Source organism: Ambystoma mexicanum, chromosome 3p, assembly GCF_040938575.1.
Source record: "Ambystoma mexicanum isolate Mex_15411 chromosome 3p, UKY_AmexF1_1, whole genome shotgun sequence".
NCBI classification, from domain to species: Eukaryota; Metazoa; Chordata; class Amphibia; order Caudata; family Ambystomatidae; genus Ambystoma; species Ambystoma mexicanum.
Genome location: NC_090925.1, coordinates 527833885 through 527859522, shown reverse-complemented (window position 1 = coordinate 527859522; position 25638 = coordinate 527833885). Strand labels below are relative to the sequence as shown.

At 45.1% G+C, this 25638-nt stretch overlaps 1 protein-coding gene across 2 annotated transcripts in view; it reads right to left on the bottom strand.

The window, feature by feature from the left end:
- Window positions 1-25638, bottom strand: part of PCIF1 (phosphorylated CTD interacting factor 1) — a 400121-nt gene that overhangs the window by 325103 nt on the left and 49380 nt on the right. For both annotated transcript variants that reach the window (XM_069651242.1, XM_069651241.1), the window contains one exon: window positions 954-1108. In XM_069651242.1, the coding sequence (XP_069507343.1) occupies window positions 954-1108 (155 nt within the window). The remainder of the gene's footprint in view (window positions 1-953; window positions 1109-25638) is intronic.

Here is a 25638-nt window from a genome sequence, read left to right as displayed (position 1 = left end):
ATAGGTACAGCTCTACAGCCTACATTTACCCCTCTTGTGATAGGCTTGGCTGCTCAGTCACAGCTGCTCAGTAACACTACCAACTTGTGTAGTACAGACCTATAGCAAAAGGTGGGTTACCTAGTACCAAGTGTTGTGTAGTCTCACACAGTGTGACTGCACCAATTCTTATCTAACACAAGGCCCATGGGAATCGTCCACAAGAACCCTGAGATTCAAGCGCAAAAATGCTGTTCCGGCTGCCGTCCGCCATCCTCTCGAACGATCTCCCACCCCTTTTGCATAACGAGCCATCCTACAACATCTGAAGAAAAAAGTTTAAAACCCATCTATTCAATTAATGTGCCCCATTTGATCAGTTCCCTGTGTATTCTGCAACTGTTGCATCCATGTAACAAGCACCTAGATGCCCATGGGTTTTGCACGCTGATATACATGTTTAAATAAGTAAAAATACTTTACGTAAGTGTAGATAGAGATTTTGTCTGCCAGTGGTTAGGATTATTAAAGAGTTATCAAAAGTTAGATACAAGTTCAAGTACAGTTCAAGTGAGTACTCTGCTCAATCAAACACACTAGGATAGGCTTAGGGAATGATCATTAACCCAGGATGCACCACCAAAAGACCAGTCAGAGTGAGTAAGGGCCAGGACCTTACAGCCTAGTTATCCTACACTAACATTTTAAAATGAGCAAATTCACGACCTGTGTTAGGACTTGTGCTTGTTTTACACTTTGAAGAAAAAAGTAAAAAAGGAAATCATTTTTTTAAGGAAATGTTTCAGTAGCCAGTTTCGGCAGTGGGGAATTGTTATAATCAAAGTGACAGAAATAGCAAATGCAGGAAATAGAAGAGGATGACAAGAGGAACAAGAAAAAAAAAAAGACAGTAGACACGAGCTACACAAGAAAAAAAGACATGAGCAAGAAGGTGTTGCGAGGGCATCGTTTACCCTCTCGCTGCTGACATAGTTCACGGTAATGTTGCCGCAGTTTCAGAATTAGCTGGGATCGGAGCAACTCCACTTCTGGGTGAGGGGTCAGTACTTCGGAGAGTCCTCTTTGTTTTATAACTGCATTTGTTTGAATATCCAGGTCCCAGTACACCCTAAAGACAAAGCAAGATCAATTAGGACAACCTACATAACTGAGCCACAGTAAAACACATGGAGACAAATTGATCCTTAATTACTGATCCCTGATATTTCAAGTCTACACAAGGTTGTGGGCATGAACTCCCAAATGGAAAATGTGTTACATAGATGTAACTGCAGCGTTAGCATTTGTGCGTTCATGGATTCACATGCTTCAAAAACATTGAGTTAGCATGGAAATCCACAGTACCAATACAACTGCAGTACTTATTCCATTCCAGCCTTACACTGGAGGTGGTTGGGTAACATGGGAATCTGTGAACGATGCCAGCGGTGAAGAACAGGCACAATTAAGTAATTCTCTAGTATTAGTATTTAATTTGTATAGCTACACATGCATTGGAGTAAAAAGGTTTACCATTAATATTGCTTTACTGAAACATATTTTTCAGCACACATTGTCTTCTTGTGGACTTTGCTCTCACATCCATGTCAATAAAACAATGTACTATGAACAACATTCTATATGTCGCTGCCGGGCAAATGTCCTACAGCAGGATTCCTTCATTCACTACAGCAATAAGTGCAATGCATCTCTTACAGGGATCTGCAACCTACCCTATCACTCGCCACATATTTTAGAGGAGGAATCTCATGAACCGTCGCAATAGACTATGCTGGCTATGACTCATGGAAGCTCTAATCCAAATCATCTGGTGAGCCAAAGGTTGCAAAATCTTGAGAATGAACTGTAAGGATTCCTTGAATGGAAGGTGAGTGTTCATTCAGCTTTTCAATTACTTTGGTATAAGTCTGTACTACACAGGTTGGTAGCATGTCGCACAGCCAGGCTCATCTCAAAAGGGGTCAATGTGAGGTGTAGGGGAGTTACACAGAGATTCACAGTGACACAAGTATTCAAATAAACACACACAAGGTTTCTTCAATAAACAATTATTAATGTATTTATCAGTCAGTTAGAATAGGCCTTCACACAAATAAACTTCAAAACTGTACACTCTTATTCTAAATCAGTAAAGACCCTTTTGGGATGGCCCACAGTCACAGCCTACACGCTCAGGTGACTTCAATAGTTAGGGTGCCGGGGACATAAATAACTTACTGTTGGCATTTAGAACACTCTTAGCAATTGGTCAAGGAAAAGGTTATTAGAACACACAAGAGATCACAAATATACTTAATCAGGTAAATACTTTCGGATCCCCCAAGCAGAGTCATTCAGTATAACAGGTTAAGCCAAAGTCAATGGGTAAAAGTCTTATATGGGTTGAAGCACTTCTGGTAGGTAAGAAGAAAAATATTTGCACAATGTTTAGAAGTCTTTGAAAAAAAGAAGAATCAAATGAAGGTCCACAAGCTGTTTAAACTTGTGAGTAGTAGAAGATGCAAGCAACTACAATGAGAGGTAAGTTATCTCAGACTTTACAGTACCTTTGTATTGAAGAACAAGTGCAGCAGATGACTTCTGTTCCTGGGCAGCTCTGCAGAGCTCACTGTTCCTGGGCCTCAGTCATGGGGACTAGAGGAAGTGCATCTGGGGAATCCTGCACTACAATGGGACAGTCACCGCTCGCAAACAGCAATCTTTCCAACAAGTGGCACTTCAGTGTTTCAGCTCCTTGCGACTACCGCAAATAGCAACACTGTGTTTTCTGGCTGTCGAGATGGCCTTTCCTTGCTTCTGGGGTCCCGCACTCTGTTGAGGGGGCTCAGACTCGGTCAGTCCTGCTTCCTGAGTGCCCATAGGATCTTCCTGAGCTCTTGGCCAACTTAAAAGCAACACACACAATCTCGTGTTCCTCTCCCTGAATATTCGGTTTCCAGCAGCAACTCTGTGCAAATACACCCAGCTCCGAGAGAATGTCCAGGTGGCTTACTTTGGAGTTGATTGGTCCCACCAACTCAAGGTGCTTCACCGGGCAAACCAACGGTCCAGGAGCTGCAGCAGGCGTCCTCTTCAAGTTCTTCTTTGGTTCCTTTGTCCAGTGGTCGACTGCCTTCCAAGTCAAAGGCCTCGCCTTTTATTCAGTTGCTCCATTCATTGCAGCCTAGCTGTCGGTCACCCAGCAGGGTGGCTGTCCTTGCCGGACAGTCAGCCAGCAAATCACTACAGAGTGCATTTGGGTCTCCTAGGAGATTTGGGCACCTCCCTCACTTCCTGCCCACCCCAGACACCGTAGAGCCAGAGGCGGCCTTCACTTGTGAATCCCACCAAAGACAAAGCGAACAATGCGACCAAACCTGGTTTGGTGCGCAGAGTAAATCTCAAGAAGGACCATTCCACAAAGAAATGGTGAAAAAAGAAGAATGGGGCCATTTTGACAAAAATGGCACCATTGGGTGCTTTACTGCAGCTGCGAATGCAGCCCACAGTAAATGCACACCACAGAAGTTAAACGTACACCACGGCCACCAGCCATTCATCGAGGAAAGGGTAACATAGAAATGTTACATGAGAAGCTAGACCAAGGGGTTACTAGGTAACCCCTACGGCACCCTATTGTAAGATAGTGTGTGCTGGGTCTAGAAAGTTACAATTGTAAGTAAAGTCAATTTCACTTTACTGCTCTGGAAAACAGTAGTTTATCCCAGAGAAGGTACTCAAACCTTTGGGAAATCTAAAATACTTCCCTGTGCCACTGCACTGAGGGTGCTTCATGACACAATGTAAAAGATGATGCCAATGGAGTTTATCAGACTCCACCACCAAAAGAAACAAAGAGTTCAAAATCACACTAAAATACATGATAGAGTGGGAAAAAAGGTCTCACTCTCACCAGTCCTCGACATCCAGCAAAGTTGCTAGGGGTGTGTAAGGTGGAGGGAATTAGCACATTTCTGAGAATTCTCCCCAACAGAGACGTTTTTTGTAAAACATGGCATGAATTGCTACGGGGATCATGGATAAAGAGTAGAAGATAATGGGGCTGATTATTTTTATGGTATCAAGACGACCCCACCAAGATAAGAAGAGGGGTGACCAATCCGAGATCATTTTTGTTTCCTTCTCTATTATGAGGTTGGTGTTGAAGGTCATAGTGGTTTGAATATCTTTAGTAATAGAAAGGCCTAAATATTTAATGTGTGAGGGTTGCCAGGACATACCAAATAATGGGTATTGGTTGGGATACAAGCATTAGTAAGAGGCATAACCTCAGATTTGTCAAAATGTAATTTGTAGCCTGAGACAATGGAGAAATCATTAACGGTAGATATTAAATGCTGGATGGAGGAGGCAGGGTTTGAAAGATAAAGTATTAGGTAATCCGCATAAGCAGAAAGCTTTATTTCTATTTTATCGAGATACCTTTGATGTTGGTGTTGGTTCTGATGCTTTGTAGGAGGGGTTCTCGAGCAAGGTTAAATAATAAGGGGGAAGAGGGGACATCCTTGACGAGCCCCTCTTTGTTTGGTTACTTGTATATGTGCCTAGAGACAAGCTGGTGGTCATGCACTTTTCCAGCAAAGATGCCGCTTTCCTGGGCTAGTAAGTGTTTGTGTGTGGTGCCCAGGAAGGGAGCTGGTACACATCACAAGCACAGCTGGCCGTACCGCCTATTTGCACTTAATGTCCAGTGTTGGTGTTAGGCAAAGTTTGTATGCAGTACCCTTCGGGACCAGTACACACAACTATGACTACAGGTGTAAGCAAAACCAACCTTTGGTATAAGTCTGTACTACATAGTTTTTGGCAGCAGAGTTGAGCAGCCAGGCTTATCTCAAGAGGGAATGTGAGCTGTAAGGATGTTACACAGAGGTCTAGAATCGACTATGAACTCGAAATGGGTACCAAGTCTCCTGATATTTGGGTTCCGCAGCTTTGGAAACTCCTTTGGGAGATGGCTCAGTTTAAAGTTGGTCTTGGGACTGGTTGTCCCCACCAGCCAAAGGAAAGGCGTCGTCCTCTTCAGAGCAACTTGGTATCACAGAAAACTGGGTCAGGACAGCAGTGATCGCTTCTTGGTGTTGCAAAGGGTCTGCAGGCGTCTCTGGTCATCTTCTTCTTCGGTTACTTCAACTTCCAGTGGTCGACTTGCTTTTCACTCCAGAACCCTCACCTTTTATACAGTCCCAGCACACACTCCTCTGCAATCTCGCACAGCATTTTACCGAAAGGAGCGTTTGGCTGTCCAATCAGGTGAGCCAGGCCCCAGTGGGAGCTGGTCCTATTCAGGCACTCTGGCAGACAAAGGACAGTGGAGTGGAAAACTCCTCCCCTTCTTCCTGCCTACCCAGACACTCTGGAGCTTATGCAGGGACACCCAAAGGTTCCTGGCAAAGGCAAAACACCCACACACACACAACCGCCCCCACCTAGGATGGTAGAAGGGCTAACAAAGGACATGCATGCCAGTAATGGTGAAAAAAGAAGGGAGGCCCCCAAGTTGGTACTTGGGTGACCCTATTGTGCACTACCGAGGCTATGGAAATAGCCTGCCGTACAAAGATTACACAATAGTTGTTAGAACACGTCCATTGCCACCAGTCATAACTAGAGTTTGTCTATGTGACTAAAACGTCACAGGAGTAGAGAGAAGGGGGATACTAGGTATCCCTTGGGTACTCCACATAAGGTGGTGTGTGCCAATCTCTCAGTCTATAGAGTTTTGGGAGAGATATGTATCTCTCTATCCTTGTGAACTGTAGTATAGGAGGGCCCTAAGGGTCCCCAGCAACACTGTCCATACGGAGAGGTGTGCTGCAATAGGAAAACACAGATGCCTTTAAGAGCTACGGAGCAGACAGTTTTAGGCAGAGTTTGTATGCAGTATCCTTTGGGACCACTACACACAACTATGACTACAAGTGTAAGCAAAATCAACCTTTGGTATAAGTCTGTTCTACACAGTTTTTGGTAGCGGAGCTGAGCAGCCAGGCTTATCTCAAGAGGGAATGTGAGCTGCAAGGATGTTACACACAGGTCTACAATCGTAAGTATTCAAATAAACTCTTACACTCAAGGTTTCTTGGTTAAACACTTATTAATTTATTCAACAGTCAGTTATAAAACATTCACCAGAAGGAGGCAATCTATATCACACAACAATATACTTCAGTACTTTACACTGTACGGGTCTGAGGCATTTAAACTAATAGGAGCAAAAAAGCATAGGTTAATAAAACGAATATTTACATTTACTTTAGACAGTGCAAATAGTTTGAGTTCATCAGAGGAGCCACTTTAAAGCAATAGGTTAGGCCAAAGTCAATGGGCTAAGGTCTTGTATAGGATAAAGCAGTTCTGATAGTTAAACGGAAAAGTCTTTGCCAAAGTTCTCAGAAGTAGTTTGTAAAAGAAAGATTCATATGTTGGGTCACAAGCTGACTAGGCCTGCAAGTTGCAAAAGTTCCAAGCACATTCGCAGTGAGAGGTAAGTTCTCTCGGTCGGGTTTTCACAGTATGTTATAATGAAGAAAAAGATGAAGCTGAACACTTCTGTTCCTGGCAGTTCCTGCAGATCTCGCTGTTCCTGAGCCTCAGTCGTGGGGACAAGAGGGAGGATGTCGGGGGGCAGAGGGGACTCGTGCACTGCACTGGTCAAAGTTGGCACTTGGCAAATCTTCAATTCCGGTAGCTGTAGTCAAGCACACAAACTGGTGTCCCTCTCCCTGGTTTTTCGGTTTCCTGCCGCACTCTGAGGGAAATACAACCAGCTCTGAGAATGGTATCCAGGTGGCTTACGAGTTGATTGGTCCCACCAACTCAAAGGCGGAAGTCGTCCTTGCAGGGCTTCTCTGTCAAGATGAATTTAGCGATTTGGACCTACAGCAGTGCTTCCCCAGGCAAACCAACGGTCCAGGAGTTGCAGCAGCCGTCCTTTTCAAGCTAGTCTTCGGTTCTTTCGTTCCAGTGGTCGACTCTGCCTTCCAAGCTAAGAGACGCGCCTTTTATCCAGTTTCCTCCCATTCATTCCAGCTTAGCTGCCACTCACCCAGTAGGGTGACTGTCCTTGCCGGACAGTCAGACAGGCAATCACACCAGAGTTCATTTGGGTCTCCTAAGAGACTAAGCACAGGAAGTTTCGGGCACCTCCCTCAGTCCTGAAGCCCGCCAAAGGCGATGAAACAAAGGGACCAAACCTGGTTTGGCGCACAGAGCAAACTCTAGAAGGGCATTTCCACAAAGAAATGTTGAAAAATTAAGACCGGGACCTGTTTAAACAAAGGGGGCTCAGACACCATCTTGAAAAACATGGCTCCCACGATTTGACGCTATCGCGTTCGGGAAAAATCATGGTAGTTCGTTGTAAAACCACTGCCACCAGCCATTTCGATAGGAAAGAGTAGCATTTGACTGCTACATGAGTATCTAGACACAGGGGATACTAGGTAACCCCGCCAGCGCTCTATAGTAAGATAGGGTGTGCTGGGTCTAGGAATTTGAAAAGACTAGTAAAGTCAATTTCACTTTACTTTCTCTGGTAAACAGTAGTTTATCCTAGAGAATGTATTTAAACCTTGGAAAAGCTTGTAAGGCTTCCCTGTGCCACTGCATTTAGTGTGCTGTGTGACACACATGAAAAGCTGATGCCTATGGAGCTGTCTAAAACTCCATAATCAAAGAACACAAGAGTAAAACACACATCAAAATACATGAGAGAGTGGGAAAAAAGGGTCACACTCTCTCCAGGTAAAAAAGAAATCAAGTCCTCAAAATCCAGCAAAGTTGCTAGGGGTCTTTAAGGTGAAGGGAATTAGCCAAAACCAGTGCAAAATTCAACAGCAGATTTTAGAGACGGAAAAGGGTCCAAAGAACGCCGGGCCTAGTTTGAGCAGAACCACGAGGGATGTGGCCGAACAAACTACCAGTTATCGACCTCACTACATCAACTTTTCTGCTCAGTCTGCGGAGTCTGGCAGAGTGAGGAGTGGAAGGAGTGAGTCTGCTTTCCCTGCTGCTGCTACTGTGTTAGTGGCTCTACTGTCTCCCATTGCTGCTGGGAGTGTCTGAACTACAAAAACTGTTCTCCCCCGCGGAGCGGGCGCGGAGTCTGGCAGAGTCAGAGGAAGTCCGTAGAGTCCTGGACTATCCCCGTCCCCTCTTCTGTCTGCCTCCCCGGCGCCCCGTAACTGGAGCCATGCGCGATGTTACAAAATCTGCCTCCTTTGCGAAGACACGCGCTCAACGGAAGTTGGAATCCGTGTTGTGCAGCCACCTGGACGTGCCTGTTTCAATCTCAGTACCTGTTTCGTCAGTGGGACCGACGTCTGCAACTATCTGGCCGCCTACACCTCAAGTAAGTACAAATACGCTCTGCGTTACAAACACAAGAGCCTGCGAATGTACTAATCCTGCTGTGACACAAATGAATAACGGAAACTGCTCTCCTGAACATCCGTGAGGACCTGCTCTTGAACCTCGACTCCAACACTCCGTGTGTTCTCATTCTGCTCGATCTCGCTTCTGCCTTTGACACTGTCAACCATGCCATCCTGCTCAACCGTCTCCGTGGTAACCTGGGTATCACTGGTCAGGCTCTGGCGTGGCTGACCTCTTTCCTTTCCAACCGACCCTCCCAGGTCCAACTTGGGTCCTTCCTCTCTGACATCTTTTTCTCCACCTGCGGCGTTCCCCAGGGATCTAATCTCTCTCCCTAGCTGTTCAACCAGTATCTGGCACTCCTTGCCCACCGCATCGCCGCCCTCTGCCCCAACTGTCAGTGCTATGCGGACGATATCCAGCTCATTTTCAGGCTACCCTCGGCCTCCTCCTCTCCCTCCCTCATCTCTGACTGTCCGTCTGCTATCCAGGAATGGTGTGCTGCCAATGACCTCTGCCTTAATGCTAGTAAGACTGAAATCCTACTCATCGGCACACCCACTCCCTCCTTCCCTGCAGCTCTCTGGCCGGCCTCTCTTGGCCCTCTTCCTGCTCCTACCTGCAAGGCAAAAAACCTCGGGGTCATCTTCGACTCCACACTCTCCTTCTCTCCTCATATATCTGACGTCTCCAAGAAGTCACATTACCAGCTGCACCTCCTCAGAGGTATCCTTCCCTTCCTCTCCTTCCCCCAGAAGCTCACTGTCTCCCGAGCCCTGGTTCTCTCAAAGCTGGACTACTGTAACAGCCTCTATCTTAATCTGCCTGCCTCCACTCTCCGCCCTCTGCAACTCATCCAGAACAGAACTGCAAGACTTGTCCTTGGCCTCAAGCCCAGGGACCGCATCTCTCCAGGACTGAAATCTCTACACTGGCTCCCAGCGGCTGCGAGGATTAAGTTCAAAACCCTCTGCATTGTCCACAAGGCCTTCTGGGGCCTGGGGCCTAAATACCTTCAACTCTCTCTTCCTAAATATCTTCCTTCCCGAGCCCTACGCTCATCCGTCTCCAACTCCCTCAGGGTCAGCCGCTTCTCGAAGCAACGAGCTGGGGGTAGGTCTCTCTCCGCGGCAGGGGCCTCCCTCTGGAACAGCCTTCCTGCCTCCCTGAAACTTGAGGAAAACCATCTCCGGTTCCGGAAGCACCTCAAAACCTTCCTCTTCACTTCTGCTTTCTCTCTCCCTCTCCCCTGCTAAATTCTTCACCTAAACTGCACTGATTCTGCAACTGGACCACTCTCACCGACCTCGGTCCTGGGCCCAGTCACTCTTCACTTGCACTGCCTCCCTGGCAACCCCTGCACTGCGGGACTGTCTCTGTATCCCTACAGCCCCCCCCAGCACTTGTCTGCACTTACCTTGCACTTGCCACCAGCTGGCCCTATTTATTTATTATTTTATTTCTATTCTACTTATTTGTACTGCACTCCCCCCCCTTCCCCTTGCACTTTTTCCCTTCCCCCTACCCCTGCACTTGCGCGGTCTGAATGACACCTGGCCTAGTAGGATCGTTGTCTGTCTTCCCCTTGTTCCCCCCTCCCTGCCTCGTCGCGCCTTGAAACACTTGTGTATAGGCGCGTTAGAAATGCCATATCATATCATATCATAACTCTTCAATTCATTTTGAACCTGCCGAAATATGGTCAAAGCTGAGTGCGACTCACCTGCTGGAAAACGCCGGATGTGGTGCATCCGACGTCGGGTGGTGGAGCTCGGGTGGGCGAGTCGCGTACCGGGTCCACAGCTGTGCTCTCCCTGCCTGTACCGGTTGCCTCCTTGCAAGAGCTGGCGCTGCGGATGCTGCATGAGCACGGGCGGCCGCCCGCTTTTGGCTCCGGCTTGGAGGCGCACTCGATGTGTGTCGGGGCGGCCCTCAGTGGGGTCTTGGTGACGGGTCACCCCACTGGAGGGGTCTGAGGTCACCTCGCTCCAGATTTTACAGTGCCCTTGAGAGACTGGGTCCCTCCCCGCCGCTTGGCTTGGAGTCAGCGGCAGTCATCGCCAATGAAAATAATGGAAACAATGTCTTTTCTTTTACATTTGACGGGACTCCTTGGCCATTGTTAACAAGCTGCTTATGGATCTGACTCAGTAGAATAAAGAAAGAAAAAATAAATTAATGAGCAATACGTTATCTGAGGAACTGGGCTCATCTTTTGAGCCCACTAATAATCCCAGTCCTTCTTGTTTCAAAAAACAAACTAGCCAATCCACTCTCATAGAAGAGCTGATTCAAGCATTTCACCAAGCATCAGATGTTCTCAGATGAAGAAACTTAAAATATCAAAAAATATGTCTAAGACTGACACAGATGGTACAAATGATGAATTGCCTTTAAACGGAGAAGCGCCAGACTCGTACTGCCTATCAGCGGACTCTGCATGAGATGTGTCTGTTTCTAACTCTTCCCTAATGGAACGCCCTTTTCCAAGAATTAGACGGTTGCCATACCGTCGAAGGCGTCGTGTACGACACGAAGTTGCCGAGGACAAGGTAGGGGTACAGGTGCAAAATATGAAAGATCTTCAAGCCACTATAATGTCTTCAATGTCATTGGTAATCTCCCCTTTTTTGAAAATGTATGAGCATCTGAACGACAGCACGAAAGACCTCTTCGGTCTGGTCGCTGCAATGAACTCCAAGCTTGGAAATATCTAGAACGCTTATAACTCTTATAAAGAGTCACTACGTGACACCGAAAAGAGGACTGAGCAGGCTTTTGACTCGATGGCTGAATGCGCTAAAAATGCCAACCTGGACAAAAAACTCCTAGCCGAGGGTGAAAGAAGCCTTAAACATCTTTCAAAAAAGAAATGAAACACACGTTGTGAAGAACCAAAAGTTTGAAAGGTGCACCGTTGAAGTGGTAACTGATTGTGAGACCGCCATGAGCGGTTCCAGGCACCCATTCTCAACTGAAAACGCCTCAGAGAAATTGGACATTTTAATTACAAATACTGTTCCAATTGATGTTGAACAACACAGAGCTACCTTGGTCACAAAGACTAAATCTAACCTAAGTGCACGGATCTCTGGGGGTGAGCTTTCAGAAGTAAGTGGGTGCGAGTGGATTGTCACAAGCAGACTCTACCCATTCCAAAGAGAAGGTTTTGCCAATCCAGTTTGTTGACATCATTACTGAAAGTCAATCACCAAGAAATTTGGCTCTTCTAGATCCTCAAACGGCTTACACGTCCAACTTGGGAAATCAGTGTCAATCGATCTGTGAGGACGTTATACTGGTAAGCACTGATGTCCACAGTAATGCTCCAGAACCCTATGATATATTTAAGAATCCTAGAAATACGCAAGATCCACTTATAAATAAGATCAAACCAAAGAATATTAGCTGAAAAAAAACTAAAAAATCAATCTATTAAAAAGACGCAACGAGTGAACGGCTCACGCAAGTTTCTAAGAAACATCAAAACCGTCAATGTGATGGTAAACAGAACTATTGTTTAAGAAAAAGGCGACGAAATAAAAATTAACCCAAAAGTTGCAATAACTATATGAGGCTCAAGAATCAATCGCAGGTATCAGTTCTTTGTCTGAAGATCTACTGAATATGAGGAAGGACATTCAGGAATTGAGCCCGCAGGTCGATGCGGCATCGGCTGACGATCACGCTGCTCTTACTGCATCTAGTTGTGTGATGGACAAATATCCTAAAGAAGTGTGTGAGTCGAAAATAACTCAAAAATCCCTTCAATCAGCTGAGCTGCCTGCTAGGTCGGAACCTGTAGTACATGTACATACAGACTCAAATTTGATTGGAAATATCATCCCAAGTGTAGAAAAAAGCGCAACTCTCTGTGACTAGGCACCAAGAAACTGTCAAGTTTTGCAATCAGCTATTTCTTCTCAAGATGGCTGTTTAAAACCAATGCCTGCTACGACAGAACCTGCACTAAAAGTACAGATGGCTTCTAAAATGTTCGGAAAAAAAATTTCAAATACTGAAAAAAGCTTAACTCAATGCAATAAAGCTACAAAAAGCTGTCAACTCCTGCAACTATCGATCTCTCCCCCAAGATGGTTCTTTAAATTCAACGCCTATCTTTATGACATTGGATGAGAAGCCTCTGAAATTGGCGGCCTTGTCACGCACCACAGATGACTCTCGGAGAGCGCCAGAGATGCGAAAGAACGCGGTTAGTCACTACGTGACTCAACCTGTGGTCTCCTCAAGTTTCAATGAGCAGAAGAATTTACAAATTGAACGCATATCTGATGGGAGGCAGTTGCACACTGCAGTTGACATGAGAAAAAGCAAACAAAACATGCCAGCAAATAGCATGAACCCCATTCAATGTATAAAGGAGAAACAAGCTAAAACACTGCATTGAAATCACAGGCTCTGCATCAAGTACTTTTGGAGCGCATAGACTCTTCAAACGATTTAATCCTAAATCGTCACAACGTGCTAGGGCTGTGCCATATTGTGCCAAGTCTCAGAATAATTGAATCTGAAGATCTGAAAATTGTTGACTTCTTTGACGAAGACAAAAATGATGCAGTCATACTCCATTTACAATCAAAATTCATAGTGGACACTATACTGGAAGCAGGCCCGGTGTTGAGGTCTCTAGGGTTTGACGTATCCGTAGTAGCAAATCATTCTGATCTTCGATCCTTGGAAAACGATCCTTGCAGAGCGGACGTCAGTAGAGCTATCCAATTAGATGCCCAAGCTACAACTTTGGCTCAACCCCAAATGGCACATTTACAAATGAGCGCCCCACAACTTGATCCGTTGGATAAAATTGCAATGAATGATCACATAAGGATTACAATTCAAGGGACCGTAAGTGGACCAAGCAATGACAATGATATAGAAAGAGCGGATGATCCAACTGATAAAGTAAATGACTGGTCTTGGCTTGCGAGTATCCTAAACAATGGAGTGGGAAAGTAACGCCAGGTACAAGGAGAACATCAAACCTGCACCTTGGGATCATGGAACACAAGAGGTTTTGCGCATTTGTTTTCAACTTCTTGGGCCCTTCATCTGGACATCATCTGTTTACAGGAAACATGGCTCTATGAAATTCCTATCCTTGAAGGTTTTGAGATTGCATTTAACCCGGCCATTAAACAACTCAAGGGTAGACCTATGGCTGGGCTTTTATTTGCGGCAAAGAGAGAGTCTGGGTTTAAGATTTATGAATCTTTTAATCCATCTCCAGTTATTCAAGTAGCTATGATTGGTTCCACAGGGCGTAATGTGCAGGCATTTAACCTATACATTATAAACTTATATTGGAACCATTGGGCCGCCGGTGCTGAGACCTTTGTTGACCAAGTCACAACTTTAATTGATGAGTTAAAAGAAAAGGAGAACTAGTTCGAATTAATCATCTGTGGTGACCTTAACATTGATTGCATCACACACTTAAATCTACCTGGCGGTAAAAAGACATCTAACACCCGCCAAGAGAAAATAATAAACCAATGGTGCGTGGAAATGGACTTACGTGGGATGACTATGTTAAACGGTCAAACAGCAGGTGATATACCTGCCCAACCGACCTGGAGAAGAGAAAGTCAGAGTTCGACTCTTTACTACATTTTTGCTTCTGAGAACTTACACATGAGGTCTACATGTTTGAAAATCATTAAAATGACCCATAGTGATCATGATATGGTGACCGCAAGTTTTAATAACACCTTTCAGCGTGACAATAGAATATGGCCGCATGCCGTGAGAACTGGAGCGTGCAGAATTCGTTTATACCTTGAGACTGAGGAGCTAACCCAGATCACTTCTGAATTTCATAGGAACTGTGAGATACTTGAATACCATCAGTTGTTGTCACAATTTGAAGAACGGAAACATAAATTAAAACATGTTGACTTTTTTCCTAAACATAGATTTGATCTTGAAATTCTCCAACGCAGAAGAGCTCTACGTCGTGATCTTCGTAAAGCCATAAGGGGGAACAATGCTAATGCCAATAATGAAAAAAGAACAATAAAACAAGCATATAAGAATTGGATTAAGTCCCATAAGGCTCATATGTTACAAAATGACGCAGAGCTTATGCTGTCCAAAATGATGAGTAAAAACTACAGAGAATATTGGAGGCTAATAAATACCAATTTAGCCCCTCAACACGCTTTGCAAGCAAATCTGGTCTCAGAAACAGAGTGGATATCCTTCGATACCGACTTGTTTTGTAAGGATGCGACAACCACAAAATGGGTTGCTCCAGTTCTTACCCACTGGGAGATTGTGTTTCCCAAAGAAGATATCTTACAAGCAATTAAGAACGTACACGATTCCAGAGTACCGGGACCAGATGGTTTGACAAATTTTTCCATCAAACAGCATCCGGAGGAATGGACAGACTTTTGTACAATTTTGTTCTATAGGATCATCCAACGCTGCTGTACACCAAAATCATGGAAGTCTGCTGTGATCGTTCCCATTTTTAAGAAGGGTGATAGACGCAATCCTAAAAACTACCGACCTATTGCATTATTGGACGTGTTCGGAAAAATCTACGCTACCCTTTTGCAACAGAAATTACTGAAATGGTCCATCGACTCTAATCGGATAGACCCTAGACAAACAGGGTTTGTCAAGGGGGTAGGTTGTGGAGTGAACCTTCTGCTGATAAATCTGCTGAAGATGGAAGCACACCGATCTACCTCGAAAGTGTATCTGGCCTTAATAGATCTATCCCACGCCTTTGATAGCATAAATAGAGATCAGCTTTGGAAAAAGCTGAGTGCGTGGAATTGTCCACCTAGCTTGCTAGCTGCTATCCGCGAGCTACATACAAACACTTCAATCCAAATCAGACTAGATCTAAAAGGCTCCCTAACAGCTCCAATAAATACACATAGAGGGGTAAAATAAGGATGCCCTCTTGCTGCCATCATCTTCAACCTGTTCATATCGGACATTAAGGAGCTCTTCAATGATCTGGCTATCTTCCCACCTAAAATTAATGGCACGCATCTTAACTATCTTGTCTATGCGGATGATCTTATTCTCATAGATGCCACGTCAATAGGGCTTCAGCGCAAACTCACCATTCTTGAAAAGTACTTATTGGCAAATGGACTATTAGTAAATAAACAAAAGTGTGAGATTTTGGTCCTTGAAAAACTAGGAGGCAACAATGGGAATGTGAAAAAATTCAACTGGTACCTCGACAAAGAACCGATTAAGATTGTGAAGAGCACTACTTATCTGGGCATGAAAATCAGTGCAAGCAGAAATGATGCACCTTGGGTCGAGATAACTAAAAACAAATGTCGCCAGTTGGCCTGTCAAGCTTCGCAGATCAACAAAAAATTTGGTACATTTTCTTTGAAACCAACTATCACTTTCTTTTAACAAAAAGTGGTACCTGCACTGATATATGGCGGAGAAAATGCCTTTGGATGTGGACACGAGCTGTGGAATTCATTGGAAAACATTTTTTGGACTAAAGTGTTGCGCTTACCAAAGGGTACCTCCACAGCCTGTATAAGATTCGAACTGGGCTACATTTCGATTCAAGCACGAGTAGCTTGGAATCTAGTAAGTCTGTTCAGGAAAACAAGGCAAAAAAATCTGCCCCCTCAACTTTGTATACTACAATCCTCAGAAACTGAAAAATCTGAACAATATTAGTTCTATGGAATATGCTATGTCTTGATGTATTAGAAATGTACGATATTCCGATGCAGATTCTGATGGACAACCCTGAGCAGGCTAAGAAGAAGATGTGGAGATCGGACTGGATTCATACTTTTACTTTAAGATCCGACTCGAAAACAATGAAAGATGTACCTGGAGGAAACAGAGCATATGGGCAGTTGCAAAGTTACCTAAATTGCTTTCCTAATCAACATACCAGAGCGTTGTATATGTACTTTAGGCTTAACATATTTGCAACAAAGGAACGTTTTAGCCTCTGGCCACAATACGCTGATCTGGACTTAAAGTGTCGCTTTTGTAACACCAACATTGAGACCCTAAAACACTTGATATTGGCATGACGTGGGTTTGTTCATCAGAGATTACGAATCTTTGGTCCTATAACCTGTAAATACCAAACTTTGACGGTTGAAGATTGGTGGAAAGTACTATTTGTCGGCGCTGACCGATCTGTCCTATATGCTGTAGTGACGTTTCTTCGTATCATAAAGGACAGTTTAGACACTGCAATCCTAATCTACAAGTCAAACCTTAGTCCTTAGTTAAGGTTCGATGTGGTTTATCTCTTTTATGTTGGTTTTGAAATTTGTGTACCAAACAGACTGATTTGATTAGATGATGAAGATATGAAATTGTGAAAGGGTGAAATTATGGAATGTGGAAATTGAGAAGAAATGTATGTTGTTTTGTTTGTCTCTTTTAAAGGTTTGTATAAACCAATAAAAACGTTTTTTAAAAAATTAAAAAAAAACTTGCCCCAAACAGTAAAAATTACCTAAACACTTAACAATAACAGACAAAAAAAAATAAGTGATATTTATAGCGGAGGACCCCGTCCAGCATTAAACTGCAAATTGCATCACTGCGCAAAGTCCAGACCAGCCTTTTCTGATCTTTAAAAACCTAGGAAATAAAAGAGTTATTAATAACGAGCAGGGTCTAGCAAAACACTCAAATGCAGTGACTCTGACTGCACCAATAAAAGTTGCATTACATGAAGATGTGCCCGAGAGACTAAGGTTGAACTCAGAGTCCCTGGAAAAGCATGAAACTACAACAAAACCCACTAAAAAAAACTTCTCAGAAAATCCGGCCCTTTCCTTCACCAAAAACAGCTAAGGACTTTATGGAAAGTGAGATCCTTATGAACACCAATCAACAGCTCGAAGACTGTGATACACCACCTGCAATAGAGAGAAAAGTTAACCTTGCCTCAATACCTTCAAGTTCATCCCTCAATATAGATGAGGAAAGTTCTGAGCAAAATTCACCCTTCTCCTCACTGGAGGAACGCAGCAAAAACACACTGCGGGCAGAAAACCGGAAAATATCGGGTTCCCCATTTCGGCCTTTAGGTAGAACCCTACAAAGACCATTGGACGTGGTACATACTACACCAGTTCCTGATAAGACCAGCCGGAGAGACCAAGTGACCAGCAAAACGAACAGAAAACCAAGCACAAATCATGAAACAACAACACAGGAAAAAGAAGCCACGAGATCCTCAACAGACACTCATATCCAAAAAAGAAGACCAGAGAGACCCATTATTGATCCAAGATGGAAAAATACTGAAAGGCCCCAAATTTTAAACCAGAGACGAGGTGGCTCTTCAAACTGGAACAAGTACAGGAAAATCATGACAATGTCGTCCTTAACAGAAGCTCAGTGCTGACTTTGTTCCATCATGTACCGAAACTAAGGTGGATAAAGACAGAGGACATAAAAATCGTAGACACTAGTCATAGACGCAGCAGATCGCTAACCTATCTACACATCTCATCAGGGTCGGCGAAAGACTTGCTGAGGCAGGAGGCTAAAGACCTCCTAAAACTAGGGTATGACCTTACCGAACCGTGTGATAAGAGACAGAGTCCACGGAGACAGGCTCAAACTCCCGCGGATTGTGAAAGAACGTCAAATCGCTCAGACAATCAAAGGAAGAACTACAGTGGGCTGAAGACGACGTCTCAAAAAGATGAATTCCAACAGCTAACCCGTAAACACTTACTCGAAAAAACGTGATCACGAGCCACAAAACCTACACCAGAAGGCCAAGGCTTCAAGTAAACAAAAGCAGCACTTTGACAGGCCAGCAAAGGACAGTAACATTCAACCGACTAATAAAGGGAATAAAGCCTACCCAGACATGAAAAAGACAATCAGGCAAGAAGTCCCAACACCGACGACCTCGACGGAAACTAATGTGCACAAGCCACCTACACCTGCCCTCTGGGCATGGCTCCCTAAAGCCTTAACAGCCAAGCGAAACAAATAGCAACTCAAGTGCAAAGAGAACACTGCGTCAGAGATGTGCACAACAGATACTGTCACGCATGACCTAAGACTTTGCTCCTGGAACACAAGAGGCTTTCTACACTTGACTACTACCAGTAATGTAAACCTAGGACAGTACGGCATCCTGTGTTTACAAGAAGCGTGGCTCATGAAAGAACCTATTCTTGATGGATACGAAGTCATCCTGGCCCTGGCTAAAAAGAGCTCTATGGGACGACCTTCATCTGGTCTTCTTACGGCTAGTCGTTTTGGCCACGGGCTTAAGAGGGATAAAGTCCTGATGGCAAACCAAAATCTGCTAGCAGTCATTTTTACATAGGACCACAAAAATTAACTAGATAAGGCTGTGCAATCTACACCGATAGCCATCTTAAGCACGTACTGGATCCCTGTTAAAATCGAAGCTTCCATTTTTTTGATGAAAATCGAGACTGCTACTGACGAGATCCTGGCTGTTCACCAAGTGTCTCACATCTTAATATGTGGAGACTTAAACGCTACCTGTATACTCCACAAATCTAAACCAAAATTGACATCACCGGAACATAGAGGGTTTCTCTGGCTAAATCTAATGAACACCAGAAAACTGCAAAGTCTAGACACAGTTTTCCCAAGCTACGACCGTCTTCCGACCTGGACAAATGGAAAAACACAATCTACCATCGACTACATCTTCATCTCGAGACCATTCTTAGAATTGATCACATCTTTTGAAGTGGTCCAAACTAAGGCTACTGATCACAAACTGTTAACAACTATTTGGAAGAGTATCAACGACCCAGTGGGAAAAATGACCCATCAGCTCGAACTAAATCCTCAAGGAAATAGACTTTGATTCTCGGCCAAAGACATCAGAGAGCTGAGTAACAAGTACAGTGAGACCAAACTAGTAAACCGCATAATTCAACTGACTACGGTCCTCTTCCAATAGCATTAAAAAAAACAGCTCAAATAAACGTCCATCTATTGCTCAAAAGAAACATACATACGATATTCTGTTGGTTCAAAAGCGACAAGAATACCGAAAAGCAATAAGGAAAGTGTCCAAGCTAGGTACTGAAAGAGCTAAAATGGACAGCAATGAGGTGGAAAAAATCTACCGGGCTTGGCTGAGATCACATCGAGTGAAGCTTTACCAACAGGACTCCGAAGCAGTACTCAAGTCCATATGTACGAAAAACGCGAGAGAATTTTGGTCACTGCTAAACTCTTCCACGTCAAACAGGAGTGAAGCTATTAGAAACGGCATTGGCGAAGAAACCTGGACGAACCACTTTAAGACACTATTCAAGCCACCTACGGGTCAGCTATTTCCTAACCCCACCAAAAAAGTAACAACTTGGGAAAGACTAGACGATCAAGAGGAAATCTGTAACCTAACAAAAAAAAAATTGAAAAATTCAAGAGCCCCAGGTCCCAAGGGCATTACTAATATAGACCTAAAAGCCCATCCTGAAGCATGGGTGAAATTCATTAGCCAGGCCTTTGCAAGATGCTCAGAGACCAAATCCATACCGGCCTCATGGACTTCAGCCATCATAGTTCCTACATACAAGAAAGGCGACAGCAGCGACCCCTCAAACCACCGCCCTATTGCGCTGCTAGACCCGATCAGAAAGGTCTTTGGCTCCCTCCTCTTGAGAAGGTTCCTGTCACTACCCTCAGCCCTGTTCCCCACTGGCAAGCCCATTGGCCAGGTGGAATCAGGGCTCAAATCACTAATAAGGCCTTTGGCGCCAGGTTCATCAGTAAGGAAAGACATCTGCTTGAGGAACTACTTTATTTAGGCTTTCCGCCAACATGGAGGCATCCACATAGCTTGATTCCTAGAACCAAGCTATGCGGTCTAGTGTTTTGGGTGTGGTGGCCTAGGGACTACTTTACCTGGACTACTTTACAGTGGCTATTTAAACCACACCTGAACAAGACAACACGCTTTGCAATACTTTGCTTCTAGCAACGTGACGCTCACTGTGTCCAGCTTTCTCACGAGCCTGGTAAATTCCGGACCTGCAGAAAAATCAAGAACATCGTTAGCAGCAGAATCTTACCTGCATTCATCATCCTTCAATGCTCGCAGCTCCTGGGCAGCTCTGTTGGTGGAGTTCACCGCCCGGATCGAAGGACCTGAGAAAAGGAGAAAAACATCATTAAAGAAGGTAGTGGAGACATTACAACCACAAAGCGCTTAAAGACTTACCTGGTTGGTTGCTTTTCGGCCGGCATAACTCTGGAACTCCATCTGCACTAGGAACTCACCGCGACCTACGAAAAGAGAAAAGCACATGTCAGTGAGGACAAGACATCGCTGCGCTACGCAAAGCGCCTCCTTACCGCATCATAGTGCTGTAGCGCGCCATCATCTCCCGGTGCGAACCAGCATATCCAGTTCTCCAGGCGGACACTCCGCCTTCCTAGGGAGATAAAAAAGAGACATTTAGAACAGAGAAAAGGCATGCAAGAATTACAACGCCATCAATCGCAATAAGACCTACCTGAAAGACACTACAAGGGCAGCAGTCAGTGAAGTAACTGGACCGCCCGCGCCCACAAAAGACAACGTGCCCCTGCCCAGAGAGCAGGACGGAGAGCCCACCGATTCCGACAACCAGGTGAGAAGAGAACCTGGAGGGGCTGGAAACAAAAGGGAGGTCGGGGAAAACTTACCTTGGTCGCCCAGTCCTAATATAGTCTTCATTTCCAGGCGGAATCCCATCGACACCGAGACCACACCAGGGAATCATTGGGAAGGGCACCAACAACCAACTGGCTGGGTGGCGTCCCCGTGGATACTTGATGAGTGTAACAGAACGCAAAGCCTCACATAAATAATCCACCTGGGCGCCATGGAAACATCAGAAATCGACCAATTGGCCCAATTGTTGGGGGACCTTCGTGCTGAGGTTCATTCAGCCCGACAAGAGACTAATGCACTTCGGAGAGACCTAATAGTGGCCAAGGAGCGCACCAACGAAATCAGCAGACAATTCCTGCAATCGCAGGCAGGGCAGACTCCTCTGCCTGGAGGAAATCCACTGATACAAAATCCTATCTCACCATCTTATGCCCCCACACCAGTACAGATCACGCTGCCTGGAACAGTTCCCCTGGCACCACCAGAAAGGTTTTTGGGCGACCCACGGAAGTATGCAGCATTCATAAATCAGTGTTGCCTTCACTTCCTTTGTCGCCCTGGGGCATTTCCAAATGACCAAGCTCGGGTAGCTTTCATCCTATCATACTTGAGTGGAAGTGCAGCAGATTGGTCGGTGCCATTGGTGACCCATAATGATCCGTTGTTACAGGACTATGGGGGGGTTCCAGAGAGAAATGGAAAAACTGTTTGCTCGCCATACCGAGGAACAAGCAGTGGATAACAAACTTTTATCCCTCCGGCAGGGGAACCAAGACTTGTTAACATACATTGTGACTTTCAATAGATTGGTTGCTGAAGCCAGGTGGCCAGAAAACAAAAGAACCACATTATTCCATCGAGGCTTATGAGGCGAATTAAAGGACGTTTTGGCCCAGGTAGTTGATCCCCCCCAGAGACTGTACCGAATTCATAAATCTGGTCGTGCAGCTAGACCATCGGTTGCAGGACAGAAAAGCAGACCGGACCAAAGCAGACTCTCGAGTAGTTTATGTTCGGCCTAAAGACAATGCGCCACAGGGGCCAGACAATGCCGTAGGACACATGCAGATCGGAGGGATACGACCTCCATTAACTAAACAAGAGCGGGATCAAAGAAGACAACAGCAACTTTGTTTGTATTGTGGAAAACCAGGACATTTTCTGAAAGACTGCCAAATAAAAACCCCAAGTAGGACAGTCGGGGCCACAGAAAAGGATGAAGTTAAGGAATCGGAAAACTAACAAGCTCGGCAACCGTAGAGGTCAGTTTGTCGAGTGATGAGAAAGAGCCACTCACATCACACTTTGCGATATCCGTGATCTTAATAAATCACCAACAATCGTCAAAGATGCATGCCGTAGAAGCGTACATCGACAGCGGAGCAGTTGTGAACTATATAGATCAAGAGTTGGCAGCAGAGATGGGTCTCCCTTTGTGTTCTAAGTCTACCAGGGACAAGGTGTCTACCGTGGATGGGAGAGAAATTGCCTCCGGACCAGTAACCCAGTGCACAGCAGTAGTAACCTTGCTGTGCCAGGATGGACATCGGGAGAGTATTACGTTCGATCTTATAAAGGCACCTCAGTTCCGGTTGATACTAGGTTGCTCACAACCCTTTGCTAGACTGGCGGGCACGGAAATTAAACCTTCTCCAGCAACTACTCCCCAACTTGCTACTCTCCTGACCCGGAACCCGACTCCTGTGTCTCCAAGACTTCCAATACTAGAGCCTCTACTCTGGGAGTAACTAATACTTTGCCAGATGAATATCGTGACCTTCAGGACGTATTCCAAAAAGACCAGGCTAACACATTGCCGCCGCATAGGCCTTATGTTTGTCAAATTGACTTTATTCCTGGGGCACAAATCCCTTGCGGCAGGATCTACACTCTTACCGAACCAGAAAACCTTCACCTGAAATCCCAATTGGACCAGTACCTTGCAAACGGATTTATCCGCCCATCTAAGTCTCCAGCAGCCAGCCCTTTGTTCTTCGTACCGAAAAAGGAAGGGGTCTTAAAGACCTGTATTGATTACCGCTCAATAAACCAGATAACCGTGAAGAACCGCTGCCCCTTGCCTCTCATCCCGGAAATGCTAGACCAAGTCAAAGATGCCCAGATCTATACCAAATTAGACCTTCGGGGAGCATACCATCTGGTCCGGGTCAGAAGCGGACATGAGTGGAAAACCGCTTTCCGTACCAAATATGTCTTGTTTGAATATCAAGTCATGCCTTTTGGCTTGTGTAACGCTCCCGAAGCGCTTCAATATTTCATGAATGATGTCTTGAGAGAACTGATTGACGTTTGCGCCTTAGTGTACATTGATGACATCTTGCTCTACTCAGCCTCAAAACAAGATCAAATCAGGCATGTTCGTTCAGTCCTCACCAAGCTCCACCAACATTGTTTGTATGCAAAGCTGGAGAAATGTTTTTTTCACGTCACGGAAGTAGAATTCCTTGGTTTCATCCTTTCGCCAAAAGGCATCAGAATGGACATACATAAGGTTTACGCTATTTTCAAATGGCCATCACCAACATCTCTGAAGGGGATACAGAGCATGCTAGGCTTTGCAAACTTTTACCGCCGATTTATCCCAGACTTCTCTCAGGTTGTGCACCCGATCACAGTACTGCTACGAAAAAGCAATAAAAAGTTTGCTTGGACTGAGGAAGCAGAAAGAGCCTTTCAGGAACTGAAACAAAGGTTCACCTCCGCTCCAATCCTGCGGCACCCGCGCCCAGACCTCCCTTATGTTGTAGAAACTGATGCTTCCATAATGACAGTGGGAGTGGTCCTTTCACGGAAGGACCCAGAAACTGGCCAGCTGTATCCTGTGGCCTTCTGGTCAAAAAATTTCTCACCCCCGGAAATTAATTACGCTATCACGGACAAAGAACGCCTAGACATCAAGTCCGCTTTCAAGGCGTGGCAACACTATCTTCTGGGAGCTAGACACACCATTACAGTGATCACAGACCACCGGAACCTGCAATATCTCAAAACAGCCAAACCCCAGTCTTCACCTATGTGATCACCTTTCGACTAGGGGTCAAGAATGGGAAAGCTGACGCCTTATCTCGAATGGGTATCGATGAAACGGTGTATACAACTCCAGACCCGGTACCCATCATACCTGAAGACAAACTCTTGGGGATTACAACAAGGTTATCACAAGCCGAATTACGAAACAAAATTCGACAGTCAATGAACCCGGATGCTTTCCTTGCATGGCAAACTTAAGGAGAACAATATTGCATCAAGGATCAGTTACCTTATTTTAGAGACCGGCTATATGTACCCGAGAAGGAGTTGCAACAGCATATCACTTCAGGTTATCATGACTCTCTGATCGAAGGACACCCTGGAATCGCTAAAACTTTAGCCAAGGTAAACAATAACTTTTGGTGGCCTACCTGGCGTAAGGACATTGTCCAGTATGTTCAGTCCTGCGGCGTCTGTGCACAAAATAAATCACAGAATCAGAAACCATCAGGTCTCCTACAACCACTGGACATCCCTCCCGCTCCATGGCACACTCTTTCCCTCGACTTTATCATTGATCTGCCACCGAGTCAAGGCTTTAACACCATTCTTGTAATCGTGGATTTGTTCTCAAAGATGGCACATTTTATTCCTCTAAAGGGCCTCCCGGACGCATCCACCCAAGCAGAAGTATTTCTGGAAAACATTGTCAAGCTGTATGGCTTCCATCAGTTCTGGTCTCCGATCGAGCAGCCAATTTGTATCCAATTTTTGGAGAAAATGTTGCGCAATGGCACAGATTGACCTCCGGCTATCCTCCAGTCACCACCCCCAGACAGACGGCCAAACCGAGAGGACGAACCAGACCCTCGAGCAGTATTTACAGTGCATGCTGCACCATGAATTGAGAGATTGGAAGGACTTACTGTGGATAGCCGAGTACACATATAACAACTTTGTACATTCTAGCACGTGCCAAACACCTTTTTTTCACCTTGTATGGTAGACATCCACGTACATCAGAACTTGACCTTCCTGCCAACTTGGAAATGCCTGCAGTAAAGACTCTTCATACAACCATCACTCAGGCGTTCAGAAAGGCGAAGGAACATCTTATTCATGCTAAAGAAAAACAAAAGCACTTTGCCGACCAGCATCGGAAAAAGGCCCCAGACTATCAAGTTGGAGACCATGTTTTGTTAGCCGCCAAATACGTACCCATCAAAGGGACCCGGACCTTCCATCCTCGACATTTGGGACCCTATAGCATCAAGGCAATTATCAACCCAGCAGCCGTCAAATTAAGACTTACCACCTAATCTACAAATCCATCCGGTATTCTATGTGTCCCTCTTAAAACCAATGCAACCCGGTATACGAATCAAGACACCACCTCAACCTATATTAATAGATGGAGAACCAGAATTCGAAGTCAAGGGCATCCTGGACTCTAAGTACTCTAGAGCCAAGTTGTGTCTCGTCGACTGGAAGGGGTTTGGGCCTCAAGATAGATCCTGGGAACCCAGTGAGAACATCCATGCACCAGGTCTGATCAAGAAGTTTCATCAGAACTTCCCCAACTAAACCTGGACCAGGTAGAAGACACACCTTGGGAGGGCCTTGGG